The sequence below is a fragment of the Sorex araneus genome, chromosome 6, assembly GCF_027595985.1.
Source record: "Sorex araneus isolate mSorAra2 chromosome 6, mSorAra2.pri, whole genome shotgun sequence".
NCBI classification, from domain to species: domain Eukaryota; kingdom Metazoa; phylum Chordata; class Mammalia; order Eulipotyphla; family Soricidae; genus Sorex; species Sorex araneus.
The window spans coordinates 108,122,437-108,138,481 of NC_073307.1; the positions used below are offsets into that span (position 1 = coordinate 108,122,437).

General features: G+C 36.8%; 1 protein-coding gene across 1 annotated transcript; it reads right to left on the reverse strand.

Moving 5' to 3' along the window:
• Positions 1-3,048: 3,048 nt before the first annotated feature.
• On the reverse strand, positions 3,049-3,999 carry LOC129405933 (olfactory receptor 2D2-like). Its single transcript, XM_055143652.1, has one exon. The coding sequence runs from the start codon at positions 3,997-3,999 to the stop codon at positions 3,049-3,051; it is 951 nt and encodes a 316-aa protein (XP_054999627.1).
• Positions 4,000-16,045: the final 12,046 nt, after the last annotated feature.

Here is a 16,045-nt window from a genome sequence, read left to right on the forward strand (position 1 = left end):
CCAACCTGTGAATGGGATGATAAAATGTGACATATACAAAGAATCTCATTAAACAATAAAAATCAGAAGATCATTTTTAAAAACCTAGTTGTTATTGTTCAAAGCATATTTTAGGTTAAAAAAAAGTACAGAAGCAGAAGATTCCATGTTGTTCACTCCACTTAAGTAAATGTTTAAGGAAGACACATATACACAGCCAACCAGCAGAAAAATGGTTGCCTGATGGTAAGGGGAAGGTAGTAGCACCGGAGAGGGACACCACCAAACTTTAAGGAGATTTAAGTCTCTATACTATTTGTGGTAATTACTAAGCCCCTGTTGTAATTTTATGAACAATGAGTCCTGATACAGAGCCATTTACCTAGAGGACTAGTTGAGTCCTACTATGTTGACTACGAAACTCTTCTATAATTGAAGGATCAGTTTCATACACGCAAGTAGGGGCTCACGATAATATTTTGTTTTTGTTGTGATAAAAACATTGGAATATGGGTCCAACTCTGCATTTACTTTTTTTTATAGCTTAGAGCAGTAGGCTTCAGAGATTAATTGTATGGCTTACTGATGTCTGAGGCACAGTGCTATCTAGGTGACAGACCTTTCAGAAGTTGAAGTGCTTCAATAAAATCTCTTAGCAAGGGCACATTTTAAGCAGTGACTAGTTATATGGTTCTCTCTATACCTGCTAAACCACAAAGATTAACACACCAAGGAATATAGGTGAAGAGACTCAGTTGATTATCTTATCAATTAAAAACCCTAAGTTGGTTTGACTTTTCATTTATACTTTTAAGCTTCATTGACTTAAAAGTATGAGTTCCTCATGCCCTCAGAAGATATGCCTTTAACAGCTCAGATAGAGAAGGGAAGACCAAGTAAAATGTAGTTGGAGATCCTGCGCAGGAAGGGAGATGCGTGCTGAAAGTAGGCTAGAGATTGAACACAATGGCCACTCAATACCCCTATTGCAAGCCACAACACCCAATTGGAGATAGAGATATCAAAAGGGAATACCCTGCCACAGAGGCAGGGTGGGGTGGAGGGGAGATGGGATTGGTGGGAGGGATACTAGGTTTATTGGTGGTGGAGAATGGGCACTGGTGGAGGGATGTGTTTGCAAACATGAGGGAAAAACAAACTTGAAAATGTGTGAATCTGTATCTGTACCCTCATGGTGACTCACTAATTAAAGAATAAAATAATTTTAAATTTTTTTAATTTTAAAAAATACTAAAAAAAGAAGATATGCCTTTAATATACATTGGAATTGTTCATAGTCTAATAAATTTAAAGGACAATGTTCATCATATCATTGAACCAGCAAACAGAAAAGAGGGGTCACTCTGATAACCCGAAAAATTAATCCTATTTCAAAATACAAATTAGCATGTTGATACATTGGTACAATGAGGGATATGGTTGGAAACTCAGAGGATTTGTTTATGTATCAACCCCAAAGCTTTGATGAATCAGTATATCATAGAATTGTAATTTAAAAGGAATCCCCAGTGATTTAAATATTATAAGAAAAATATTTCATGTAATACATAATATAGAGCCCGATACAGCTAAGCTGTTGTATATAAATACATATATATACATATATATATTTATATATACATTGAAGCCATGGGCTAGAGCGATAGCCCAGAGGGTATGGCATTTGCCTTACACGAGGCTGACCCAGGTTGGATTCCTCCGCCCCTCTCAGAGAGCCTGGTAAGCTACCAAGAGTATCTCACCCCCATGGCAGAGCCTGGCAAGCTACCTGTGGCATATTTGATATGCCAAAAACAGTAACAACAAGTCTCACAATGGTGATGTTACTGGTGACCGCTCGAGCAAATCAATGAGCAACGGGATGACAATAACAGTGATAGATTGAAGCCATGAAAAAGACGAAAAATGGAAAATTTCTAATTATCAATTTAGGCCTAGTACCCCTTTCAAAATTCAGATAGCTCCTTGGGTTCCTGCTCTATTTCGTTATTCCCCTTTCTCCTTCTAACTTTTAATGTAAATATCCCAGGTGGAAAATATTGATTGAAGTGCCAAGTATAGTTAAGTCCTTAATTTTATCATAGTCAAAACAGTGCTAATAAGGCTTCACAAATTGCATGTGTTGGGTACATGAATTAATCACTGGACAAATAACAAGGAAATACTGAGAACAAAGTGGAATGTCCTATGTCTGCTATTTATCCTCTCAGGTTGTTTCATCTCTGTTCATTTCTACCCTTTATGTACCTAATAAAAATACCTTTTGGTTATGGACTTATAGATTTTATGCACTCTGGCTTCTAATTAAAAAATAATATTATTAAGATATTGGAAATTGGGCAAAGAATGAAGCTGCAATGTTTTTTCCAGTGTCTTCTTCACCTTTGTATTCCTATCCACATATTTGACTGTGCAAAAACTCCTCTCTCCTAGGCTATCAATAGATTCTTCATATCCATGATGTGTTAATGACTTATTCAAGTTACCATGACCATGAAATTTCATATTCATTCCCTTAATCTGACTTTATTTTGTGGTATTTGTCTTATTTAAAATATAACATATGTGATGTTCTATACAATACTTATTTTTTTAATAGAGTGTGAAAAGTTCAATAGGGTTCTTGTTGTTGCTGTTGTTGTTAAGGTTCATTGTCTACAGTCCCTAAACACCCACCTTAAATACATATGCATGAACATGTGCATGAACAGATTTACTTAGAATATACTTCATAATAAGGACTTTATTAGGTTTGTTGATAAATATGAGTAATACTGTGCAAAAAAAACATTTTAGAGATACCAGGAATATAAGCTATAAATAAATTACTCTCTTAGGTAAACATTAATTTTTGATTTTAAGGCCAAAAAGCAGAAAATAGACTCTCCTTCAGTTATTTGGTTCCATATATTTTTGTCTCTATGAATTTATTCCTCATCTAAATGAAATTTCTGAATAAATATCAAAATAACAGAGTCCAAGGGAAAGGATAAAACCATATTCCAATCTTGATTAATAAGTGTTCAATTTACAAGGAGCCAGGTGAATCTAACAGTGGATAATTCCAAGCCTGCATGGGAAATTCTGTGTGACTGCCTTCCTCAGAACTACTTTCACATCCTTGTTCCTCAGGCTGTAGATGATAGGATTAATCATGCAGGGAACCATTGTGTAGAACACAGACATCACTTTTTTCAGTTCTTTGGATGATTTTGGTGTCATGTAGGTGAGAGTTGCTGATCCATAAAAGAGAGTGACCACAATGAGGTGGGAACCACAGGTAGAAAATGCCTTGAGTCTCCCTGCAGCTGACTTCATCTTGACCACAGTCACAATGATGTGTCCATAAGATACCAGAACAAGAGAAACAGGGATGAGGAGAATGATAACCCCCATGAGGAAAATAACCACCTCTGTGGTATGAGTGTCTGCAGATGCCAAATCCAGCATTGCAGGGGCCTCACAGAAGAAATGAGAAATTATATTGCTCCCTCGGTAGGGTAACTTTAGTGTGAAAGTGGCATCCATCATAGATGCAAAAATTCCAGCTGTCCATGATCCTGCAGCCAACTGGACACAAACCTTCCATGTCATGATGTTAGAGTAATGCAAAGGTTTGCAGATGGCCACATACCGATCATAGGACATCACAGACAAAAGAACACACTGTGTACTCCCTAAAATAAGAAAGAAAAGAAGCTGAACTGCACAACGTGTGAATGAAATGATCTTGTTCCTGGATAGCAAATGGGCTAGAACCTGAGGAACGATGTTGGTAGACAAACAGAGGTCATCCAGAGATAAATTGCAGAGGAAAAAATACATAGGTGTATGAAGCTGAGAGTCAATCCATATGAGGGACATGAGCAGCAGGTTTCCAAGCACCGTGATCAGGTAGACAAGCAAAAATAGGATGAACAACAGCTTCTGGGTGAGAGGGTCATCAGAGAGTCCCAGAAGGAAGAATTCTGTCACCTGGCTCTGATTTGCCTCTCTCATACTTCAACTGCCTCTTTAGGTAAGAAACAGCTCTGTGCTAAATATAGTACATACACCCAAAAAAAGAATTCTTGAATTCAGTTAGAGAGCTTAAAAATTACCTCCAACCATACCAATCATTTCAAGAATGATTCGTTTTTAGAAGAAGAATATACAGGTCTTTTTTTTTCTTGGAACATCCTCAACGATGTAAAATTTAGTGCTTTGTAATGCAGTCCATCCATTTCTATATCATGTAGCAAGTGAAAGGAAGATCAAGACAATCATCTTCTTCTTACTGGATGTCATACTTAAAATCAAACAAGAAATTGAATTCAGCTATGAAGTATGATGTCCAAATGCACTACACTATCAGGTAAAACTCTCTGCTCTCAGGTTGTTCTTACCATACAACTGTCTAAGCTCTGAAAATAAAACTATCACTTTTATAACTTGTCATCTCGTTGATCTTCGATTTGCTCAAGCAGGCGCCCATAAAGTCATTCGTTCCTGTCGAGTGCTAGTGTAGCCCAATGATATCTGCTCACTCCAGAAACATGCTCCACTACCCAGCCACCGCCATGCTCTAGGACGCTTTCTGGACACTCAAGCATGAGGAAGCCCCATAGAGCAAGGTAAAGCAGAACCTTGCGACCTTAGACTCCAGGCTTAATGAAAATAAAACTAAGATACAGAAAACAAAAAGAAGCAAAGAACTTAGCAGTTTGATACTTCTAAGTATAATAAATTTTAAAGAACCTGATAAAACCAGGAGTTATTTGGGGAGTGTGCTATTATTTCTTTGACAACTACATCACTTGTCTTATTTGGCATTCACAAATATAGATGTCAATGGCTAATAAAATTCCAAACCAAAATACATACAATTGCAAATTATTGGCAACATTAATGTAGCAGTTTTGCTACATATCTCAATTCAAGCTACATCACACTCCTCTGTAATATCCAGTCCTTATTTCTCAAATTCTGGCTTTATCTGCCAAGTGCCAGGAAAAAAAAAATTTTGAAAGCTGTCTTTTACAATTTGTTTACTTTATTCTAATGGAGAATTCTTTAAAAAATTATTAGCAACTAAATAAATTTTTTAAATATTATTGCATTGGCTCACTTGTCAAATGGGTTAGCAGTGAAACTTCTACTGATAATTTTCAGTATATAAAAAAAAGTCTTGTAATCTCAGGTATGCTGTGACCAAGTGTGCATGAGCACCATAACCACAGTCCAGCACCCTGGGTAAGGACTACAATCAAAGCTTATGTGTCAAGCCCATAAATATAGCAACAATTTAAGGTATGGAATAGGAATTACAATGTTATAAATTAAAATGTTAACACAAATCTAGAAAAGACTGAAACCACTTTGTTACAATACATGTTAGTTTATCCCTTCTTCATTGAACTTGCACCATCTCTTTCCATATTCTAAGAATCTTTCAATATTTTCTCAATCCCAAGGAAAAAAATATCAGATTAGCTTGTCAAAAACATTATAGGTTTCTGCTATTAGAAGAGAAGCTGAGGAATTCTGGCTACACAATGTGCAGAGAAGGAGAGACTGTAGTTGTCCTGTCACCTAGTCAGGGAGCTCAATAAAATATCCAGTGCTAGAATTAGGAATAAAATAGGAAGTGGACTCTTCATACCGCTCAAGTCTTCCTGTTCCATTCAGAAGTCTTCTCATTGCCTTCACAGCATATCGTTCAACTAAAGATCCACTTAAATGAGGTGAAGTGGGGGATACTAGAAGCAGCCTCTGGAGCTACTGGCATGCTCTGGAGAATTCTGAATCATTACAGTGGATACTTGAATATTGTCTCCTCTCTGTAGAGTCCCCAGTGATTATAAGGATGGCAGAAAATAACAGGCAGAAATTCATCTTACCAGTTCTCCTTATAGGTCTCCCTTTCAAGGAAATTGTGCTTGGCTAGAATTAATCATTTGATTTTATGAGAAAAATGTAGTAGGTTTCAGCCCAGATTTTAAACATACTTCATATCATTGTATGCATTTTATAGTTTTAGAATGTTCATGTGATATTCAGGTGATTAGATTCCCCAATTATTAGCTTTTCACTATATTTTATTTATATTTGTCTCTTTATCTACATACACAAAAAGCTAGAAGTACAATTCCCAAATAGAAAGGTATTTCTATAAATTATTAAGAAAATTACAAGTACCTTTCAACTGTGCAAATTTTTGATAAGGCTCTCAGCACAAAAAAATGCAAATAACTCAAGCACATTAAAAAGATATATAACCTAATTAGTACTGAATATTTGAATTAAAAATCACACTGATATATATACTAACTTCTTCCAAAAAATAAAGTGTTTGTAGAATCAATCAGTGGAAATTGCTGATAGGAGCATAAACTGGTGCAATTAATATCAAAGGTCAGTTTGAAATTGACTTTGGCCTAAATATCTGTATACATTGCAACAAAACTCACAACAATTTCACTATGGAATATGTATGTATAAAAATGAATGTTTATATCTCCACGAGACTTTTAGAAGAATGTTATATCAATTTTGTTCATAATACACAAAGAGGTGGAAACTACATGATTTTATAGACAACACAAATGTTAGTGATAGTTTCATAGTGCTATCTTATAAAATAGTAATTTTATTTTACTTTAATTTTTATTTTTTAGTGAATCAACGTGAGGTACTGTTACAGACTTACAAACTTTTGTGCTTATGTTTCAGTCATACAATGATTAAGTACCCATCCCTCCACCAGTGTCCATTCTCCACCAGCAATGTTCCCAGTATCCCTTCCACCAACCCCACCCTATCACCCCCTCCACACCACCCCCTGCCTCTGTGGCAGGCACATTCTCTTTTACTATTGCTCTTTTTGGGTATTGTGGTTTATAATACAGGTATTAAGTACCCATAATGCTTGGTCTATAGTCTATTTTTAGCACACATCTCCCATCCTGAGTGGGCCCTCAAAATGTCCTTTACTGGTGGTCCTTTCTCTATCTGAGCTGCCTTTTCCCCTGAGCATGTGAGGCCAGCTTCCAAGCCATGGAGCAATCCTCCTGGACCTTATCTCTACTATCCTTGGGTGTTAGTCTCCCATTTTGTTACTTTATATTCCACAAATGAGTGCAATCCTTCTATGTCTGTCCCTCACTTTCTGACATATTTCACTTAGCATGATACTCTCCATGTTGACCCCTTATGTGCAAAATTTATGACTTCATCTTTACTAGCAGTTGCATAGTATTCCATTGTGTAGATGTACCAAAGTTTTTTTAACCAGTCATCTGTTCTCGGGCACTCAGGTTATTTCCAGATTTTGGCTATTGTACACAGTGCTGCAATGAACATACAAGTGAAGATGTCATTTCTTCTATACTTTTTTGCATTCTGGGATATATTCCCAGAAGTGGTATTCTTGGGTCAAATAGGAGCTCAATTTCTATTTTTTGAGAAACGTCCATACTGTTTCCAAAACGACTGACGCAGTCAGCATTCTGACCAACAGTGAAGGAGAGTCCCTTTCTCCCCTCATACGATCTAACATGGGTTGCTTTCATTCTTTTGGATGTGTGTCAGTGTCTGTGGTGTGAGGTAATATCGCCCTGTTGTTTTGATCTGCATCTCCCTGGTGATTAGTGATGAGGAAGGTTTTTTTTTTCATGTGCCTTTTGGCCATTCAGATTTCTTCTTTGAGAAAATATCTGTTCATTTCATCGCCCCATTTTCTTTCTTTTTTTTTTTGCTTTAGGGTCACATTCAGCTTTGCTCAAGGGCTCATGTACTCAGGAATTACTCCTAGCAGTGCTTGGGGGACCATATAGGATACTGGGAATTGAACCCAGGTCACCCTTGGCAAGGCAAACACCTGACCCACTGTTCTATCGTCCAGTCCCTCGTTGCCCCATTTTCTGATGGGATTGGATGTTTTCTTCTTGTAGAGTTCAACCAGTGCCTTGTATAACTTTGATATAAACCCCTTATCAGATGGGTTGGGTGACTATCCTTTCCCATTCTGTAGACACTCTTTGTATTCTGGTCACTGTTTCTTTTGAGAGGGCTGGAGTGATAGCACAGCAGTAGGGAGTTCGCCTTGCAGGTGGCCAATCCATGTTCGATTCCTCCGCCCCTCTTGGAGAGCCTGGCAAGCTACCAAGAGTATTGTGCCTGCATGGCAGAGCCTGGCAAGCTACCCGTAGCATATTCAATATGCCAAAAACAGTAACATACGTCTCACAATAAGAGATGTTACTGATGCCCGCTCGAGCAAATCATTGTGCAATGGGACGACAGTGACAGTGACAGTTTTTTTTTTTTTTTTGAGATACAGAAGCTTCTTAGTTTAAGGTGGTTCCATTTATTTATCTTTGTTTCCACTTGCTTGGTCAGTGGTGTTTTATCTTTGAAAATACCTGTAGCTTCAATGTCGTGGAGGATTTAACCGACCTTTACTTCAATATACCTTATGATTCTGGTCTGATTTTGAGGTCTCTAATCCATTTTGATCTGACTTTTGTCCACGGTGTTAGGTAGAGATCTGAGCCCATTTGTTTGCATATAGCTGTTCAGTTCTGCCAGCACCAATTGCTAAAGAGAATTTCCTTGCTCCAATTCACATTTCTTGCTCCCTTATCAAAGATTAGATGATCATATATTTGAGGGTGTGCGAGGATATTCAATCCTGTTCCATTGATCTGAGGCTCTGCTTTGTTCCAATACCATGTTGTTTTAATTATTACCACTTTGTAGTAGAATTTGAGGTTTTGGAAGGTGATGCCTCCCATCTTCTTTTTCCCCATAATTACTTTAGCTACTCAAAGAGGTTTGTTGTTCCATATGAATTTCAGGAGTGTGTGATCCATTTCTTTGAGAAATTTTATGGGTTTCTTTTTAGGGATTGCATTGAATCTGTGTAGTACTTTGGGGAGTATTGCCATTTTGACAATGTTAATTAATTAATTAATTCTCCCAATTCATGGGCAGGGGATATGTTCCCATTTCCTTGTGTCCTCTTTTATTTCGAGAAGTACAGTTTTGTTGTTTTTGTACAGGTCTTTTACCCCCTTAGCTAAGCTGATTCCGAAGAACTTGATTTTCTGAGGCATGATTGTGAACGGAATCCTTTTTGGATTTCACTCTTTTCTCTCTCATTATTTGCTTATAGGAAAGCCAGGGACTTTTGGGTATTGACTTTATAGCTTCTGACTTTACTGGACAAATCTATTGTTTCTAGGAGTTTCTTAAGTAGTAATTTTTAAAAAATTATTACTACATAGATATAATATTAACCATGTAAAAGTATCTCACAGAATGGTTAGGAAAAAATGAGAATACAAACAAGCATGTACTATATGATACATTTACTTAAATATAACAAAAAAAGAGGACAAGTATATCCTTTTTAAATTCTAAAAAGTGGTCAGTTATCTGAAGCTTTGGTAATTTGAAATTGACTATCTCTCTTTTTATTTGCTGGGAATATTCTAGTTATGATTTATTAATTATGATAGACAGGTGTATAAAAATATCTTAAGCCTTACTTTAGATTGGTGCACACTAGTACATCGAAATACTTATTAAAAGAGAGATAGGACAGAGGAGGTTAAATTTGGCACTCAATTCAAAATCTAGAGATAATAAATTGACTGAAAAAAACACATTAAATGGACTCAGCAATCAAACTCCTCATAGATGCATAGCAAGAAATTCCTTCTTATCAATAGTCTTTCTAAACAAATATTTATATATTATTTATAATGGAATATATTATATTTTATTATATAATATTTATTAATATAAAGTTAGAATATAACTATTCATTTTAGGATAAAACATATTTCTATAATTTTATAGGCCTATTCATATTTTTCCTTAATACTTTCTTAATTCTTAGCTCACTGTTAACAAATTGTGCATTTTCAGGATTCATCTATTTCATGTTAATTTTAAGTAGATTATAATAGAAATATTTAAACCATTAATCTTTTAAATTTATATACATACAAAAAGATAAAGACATAGTTACTAAAAATATTCTCAACCTATCCCTGATTTACCGTTTTTGTGGAATTTCAGTTTAGCTTTATTCATCGATATGCATGTAGGTATAACACACTCACAATAATTATTTTAAAAGATCTCTCTCATATATGGGATATATATAAAAGAGTGAGGCTGGGGCTGGAGTGATAGTCCAGTGGGTAGGGCATTTGCCTTGCATGCGGCCAACCGGAGTTCGATTTCCATCATCCCATATGGTCTCCCACGAACCTCTATGTGTGATTCCTGAGTGCAGAACCAGGAGTAACCCCTGAACATCGCCAGGTGTGAACACGGAAAAAAAAAAAAGAAAACATCAGGCCATAGAAATAGTAGAGCAGGTAGAACCAGCAAGCATCTGATCTAGGTTCTATTGGAGCCCACCAGAATTATCTGTGAGCAAGTATTGATTGTGGAGACAGGCCTGAGTACAACTGGGTGTGGCCCCAAATAGAACAAAAACACTAAGGAAACAATAAATGTCCAAAATCATCAAAACTGGAAATCTTATCTGTAGAACTGATTACATTAGAGTGATGTGGCTGGTTGGGACCACTGACATTCAGGTGGAGGGAAGCAGGCATGCTGGCAATGGGTGTTAGAATGATAGATGTATGAAAAATATCATTAACAGCACTGTAAATCACAAAGCTTCAATAGCAATGTGTTTTTTATAAAAGAAAGAAATAACAGTAATAACATTTAATTAAGAAAATTGAATTTCAATTGAAGACCAATAGCTACTCTGGCTCATATAGCTCAATAGTAAGGGTTCTTTATTTAAATAATGCCAATTAAAGTTATAATCAATATTTGAATTCTATCAAACATTTGGAGAAGCATCAACTATTCACAAATAAATCAATCAAAGAGGAAACTTTCAAACTTTTAATAAAAATCCAGATTATCCCAATACCAATATCTTTACAAGAAAACTATATACCCATAAGCATCAAATGTATGACTATAAAGCATAATAAACAAGTCTTCAGATCAAATACAGATGTTATTAAAAGTTCATAGGGTGGGGCTGGAGAGAGCACAGCGGTAGGGCATTTGCCTTGCACGTGGCTGACCCCAGTTCGATTCCCAGCATCCCATATGGTCCCCTGAGCACCGCCAGGGGTAATTCCTGAGTGCAGAGCCAGGAGTGACCCCTGTGCATCGCCAGGTGTGACCCGAAAAGCAAAAAAAAAAAATTCATAGGGTGAATAAATAATAAATAAAAATTCAATCATATCATATGATGAATTAGTATAAAAAACTGAAAATTTGAAATAGATTCTAGAACTTAAGGGAGATTTAACATGCAAAAGTCAATTAATATGGACCCTCCTGCACTGCTGGTGGGAATGCCGACTGGTCCAGCCCCATTGGACAACAATATGGATGCTTCTCAAAAAATTAGAAATTGAGCTTCCATTTGATTCAGCAATACCACTTCTGGGAATATACCCTGGAGAAACAAAAAAGTATAGTCGAAATGACATCTGCACTTATATGGTCATCGCGGCACTGTTTACAATAGCCAGATCCTGGAAAAAACCCAAGTGTCCAAGAACAGATGACTGGTTAAAGAAATTCTAGTACATCTATACAATGGAATACTATGCAGCTGTTAGAAAAGATGAAGTCATGAACTTTGCATATAAGTGGATCAACATGGAAAGTATCATGCTAAGTGAAATGAGTCAGAAAGAGAGGGACAGATATAGAAAGATTGCACTCAAACCACAACATCCAATTGGAGAGCGAGAAAGATCAAAAGGGAATACCCTGCCACAGAGGCATGGTGGGGTGGGGGGAACATGGGATTGGAGGGGAGGGATACTGGGTTTATTGGTGGTGGAGAATGGGCATTGGTGGAGGGATGTGTTTGTGAACATTGTATGAGGGAAAAACAAGTTCTAAAATGTGTGAATCTGTATCTGTACCCTCATGGTGACTCACTAATTAAAGAATAAAATAAAAAATTTAAAATAAATAAATAAATAAATATATTAGTTAATTTTTTAAAAAAAGAAAGATTGCACTCATCTGTGGAATATAAAATAACAGAATTGGAGACTAATACCCAAGAATAGTAGTATACAATACCAGGGGTTGACTCCATAGCTTGGAACTTGGCCTCACCTGCTGGGGGAAAGTCATACCAAATGGAAAAGGGAACACCAAGTAAATTGTGAGTAGAGATCCCACGTGGTAAGGGAAATGTGCGCTGAAAGTGGACTAGTGTCCAAACATGATGGCCACTCAATACCCCTATTGCAGACCACAACACCCAAAAGGAGAGAGAGAGAACAAATTGGAATGCCCTGCCACAGAGCGGGGTGGGGTTGGGGGGAGGGGATTGGGGGTGGGAGGGATACTGGGTTCATTGGTGGTAGAGAATGGACACTGGTGGAGGGATGGGCTCCCGAACACTGCATGAGGGAAAAACAAGCACAAAATGTTTGAATTTGTAACTGTACCCTCACTGTGACTCACTAATTAAAAAATAAAAATAAATAAGCAAAAAAAATTTTTTAATCAATTAATATGTCATAATTTAACAAACTAAGAATTTTATATGTCTTTTCATATAGATATACAAAATAAACTCACAAAATTCAGCATCAATTTCTGATAGGAAAAAAGAGTATCTCTAAGCAAACCAGGAAACTTTCTCGGTGTGTGAAGGATATATATGAGAAAACACAACAGCTGTTATCAGATTTGAAAGAGAAAATATGAACTGTATTACAGTTACAGATTTACATATCTTTGTGCTTGTGTTTCAGTCATACAATACTCGAGTACTCATCCCTCCACCAGTGCCCATTCTCCACCACCGATGATCCCAATATCCTTCCCCCCACCCCACATCCCATCCCCACCACCCCACCCAGCCTCTGTGGCAGGGCATTCCCTTTTGTTCTCTCTCTCCTTTTGGATGTTGTGGTTTGCAATAGAGGTAATGAGTGGCCATTGTGTTCAATCTATAGTCTACTTTCAGCACACATCTCCCATCCCAAGCAGGTCCTCCAACCACACTTTACTTGGTGTTCCCTTCTCTATCTGAGCTGCCTTTTCCCCCAGCATGTGAGGCCGGCTTCCAAGCCACAGAGCAAACCTCCTGGTACCTATTTCTACTATTCTTGGGTGTTAGTCTCTCATTCTGTCATTTTATATTCCACATATAAGTGCAAGCTTTTTATGTCTGTCTCTCTCTTTCTGACTCATTTCACTTAGCATGATACTTTCCATGTTGATCCACTTACATACAAAGTTCATGACTTCATCTTTTCTAACAGCTGCATAGTATTTTATTGTGTAGATGTACTAAAGTTTCTTTAACCAGTCATCTATTCTCAGGCACTCAGGATTTTTTCCAGATTCTGGCTATTGTAAATAGTGCTGCAGTGAACATACAAGTGCAGATGTCATTTCAACTATACTTTTTTGCCTCTCCGGGATATATTCCCAGAAGTGGTATTCCTGGGTCAAATGGGAGCTCAATTTCTAAATTTTTGAGAAACATCGAAAGGTGGTCTGTTCTTATCATTTTAGTTCAACATTGAATTGGATGTTGTAATCTGTGCCATAAAAAAAGAAAATAATGAAAAAAAAATCCCAATGGAAAAAAATCAAACTATTGATTCAGATAGAACCTGACAATATTCAAAGAAAAACAAATGGACCCAATAAAGATATGCTAAAACTAAATAGAGAATGCAAGAAATTTGAAGAATAAAAATCAACATGCAAAAATCTGTAGAACATTCAAAGCAACTCTGCTCCTCATTGCTCAAAACTGGAAACAAAGTCCACCAACCTGTGAATGGGATGATAAAATGTGACATATACAAAGAATCTCATTAAACAATAAAAATCAGAAGATCATTTTTAAAAACCTAGTTGTTATTGTTCAAAGCATATTTTAGGTTAAAAAAAAGTACAGAAGCAGAAGATTCCATGTTGTTCACTCCACTTAAGTAAATGTTTAAGGAAGACACATATACACAGCCAACCAGCAGAAAAATGGTTGCCTGATGGTAAGGGGAAGGTAGTAGCACCGGAGAGGGACACCACCAAACTTTAAGGAGATTTAAGTCTCTATACTATTTGTGGTAATTACTAAGCCCCTGTTGTAATTTTATGAACAATGAGTCCTGATACAGAGCCATTTACCTAGAGGACTAGTTGAGTCCTACTATGTTGACTACGAAACTCTTCTATAATTGAAGGATCAGTTTCATACACGCAAGTAGGGGCTCACGATAATATTTTGTTTTTGTTGTGATAAAAACATTGGAATATGGGTCCAACTCTGCATTTACTTTTTTTTATAGCTTAGAGCAGTAGGCTTCAGAGATTAATTGTATGGCTTACTGATGTCTGAGGCACAGTGCTATCTAGGTGACAGACCTTTCAGAAGTTGAAGTGCTTCAATAAAATCTCTTAGCAAGGGCACATTTTAAGCAGTGACTAGTTATATGGTTCTCTCTATACCTGCTAAACCACAAAGATTAACACACCAAGGAATATAGGTGAAGAGACTCAGTTGATTATCTTATCAATTAAAAACCCTAAGTTGGTTTGACTTTTCATTTATACTTTTAAGCTTCATTGACTTAAAAGTATGAGTTCCTCATGCCCTCAGAAGATATGCCTTTAACAGCTCAGATAGAGAAGGGAAGACCAAGTAAAATGTAGTTGGAGATCCTGCGCAGGAAGGGAGATGCGTGCTGAAAGTAGGCTAGAGATTGAACACAATGGCCACTCAATACCCCTATTGCAAGCCACAACACCCAATTGGAGATAGAGATATCAAAAGGGAATACCCTGCCACAGAGGCAGGGTGGGGTGGAGGGGAGATGGGATTGGTGGGAGGGATACTAGGTTTATTGGTGGTGGAGAATGGGCACTGGTGGAGGGATGTGTTTGCAAACATGAGGGAAAAACAAACTTGAAAATGTGTGAATCTGTATCTGTACCCTCATGGTGACTCACTAATTAAAGAATAAAATAATTTTAAATTTTTTTAATTTTAAAAAATACTAAAAAAAGAAGATATGCCTTTAATATACATTGGAATTGTTCATAGTCTAATAAATTTAAAGGACAATGTTCATCATATCATTGAACCAGCAAACAGAAAAGAGGGGTCACTCTGATAACCCGAAAAATTAATCCTATTTCAAAATACAAATTAGCATGTTGATACATTGGTACAATGAGGGATATGGTTGGAAACTCAGAGGATTTGTTTATGTATCAACCCCAAAGCTTTGATGAATCAGTATATCATAGAATTGTAATTTAAAAGGAATCCCCAGTGATTTAAATATTATAAGAAAAATATTTCATGTAATACATAATATAGAGCCCGATACAGCTAAGCTGTTGTATATAAATACATATATATACATATATATATTTATATATACATTGAAGCCATGGGCTAGAGCGATAGCCCAGAGGGTATGGCATTTGCCTTACACGAGGCTGACCCAGGTTGGATTCCTCCGCCCCTCTCAGAGAGCCTGGTAAGCTACCAAGAGTATCTCACCCCCATGGCAGAGCCTGGCAAGCTACCTGTGGCATATTTGATATGCCAAAAACAGTAACAACAAGTCTCACAATGGTGATGTTACTGGTGACCGCTCGAGCAAATCAATGAGCAACGGGATGACAATAACAGTGATAGATTGAAGCCATGAAAAAGACGAAAAATGGAAAATTTCTAATTATCAATTTAGGCCTAGTACCCCTTTCAAAATTCAGATAGCTCCTTGGGTTCCTGCTCTATTTCGTTATTCCCCTTTCTCCTTCTAACTTTTAATGTAAATATCCCAGGTGGAAAATATTGATTGAAGTGCCAAGTATAGTTAAGTCCTTAATTTTATCATAGTCAAAACAGTGCTAATAAGGCTTCACAAATTGCATGTGTTGGGTACATGAATTAATCACTGGACAAATAACAAGGAAATACTGAGAACAAAGTGGAATGTCCTATGTCTGCTATTTATCCTCT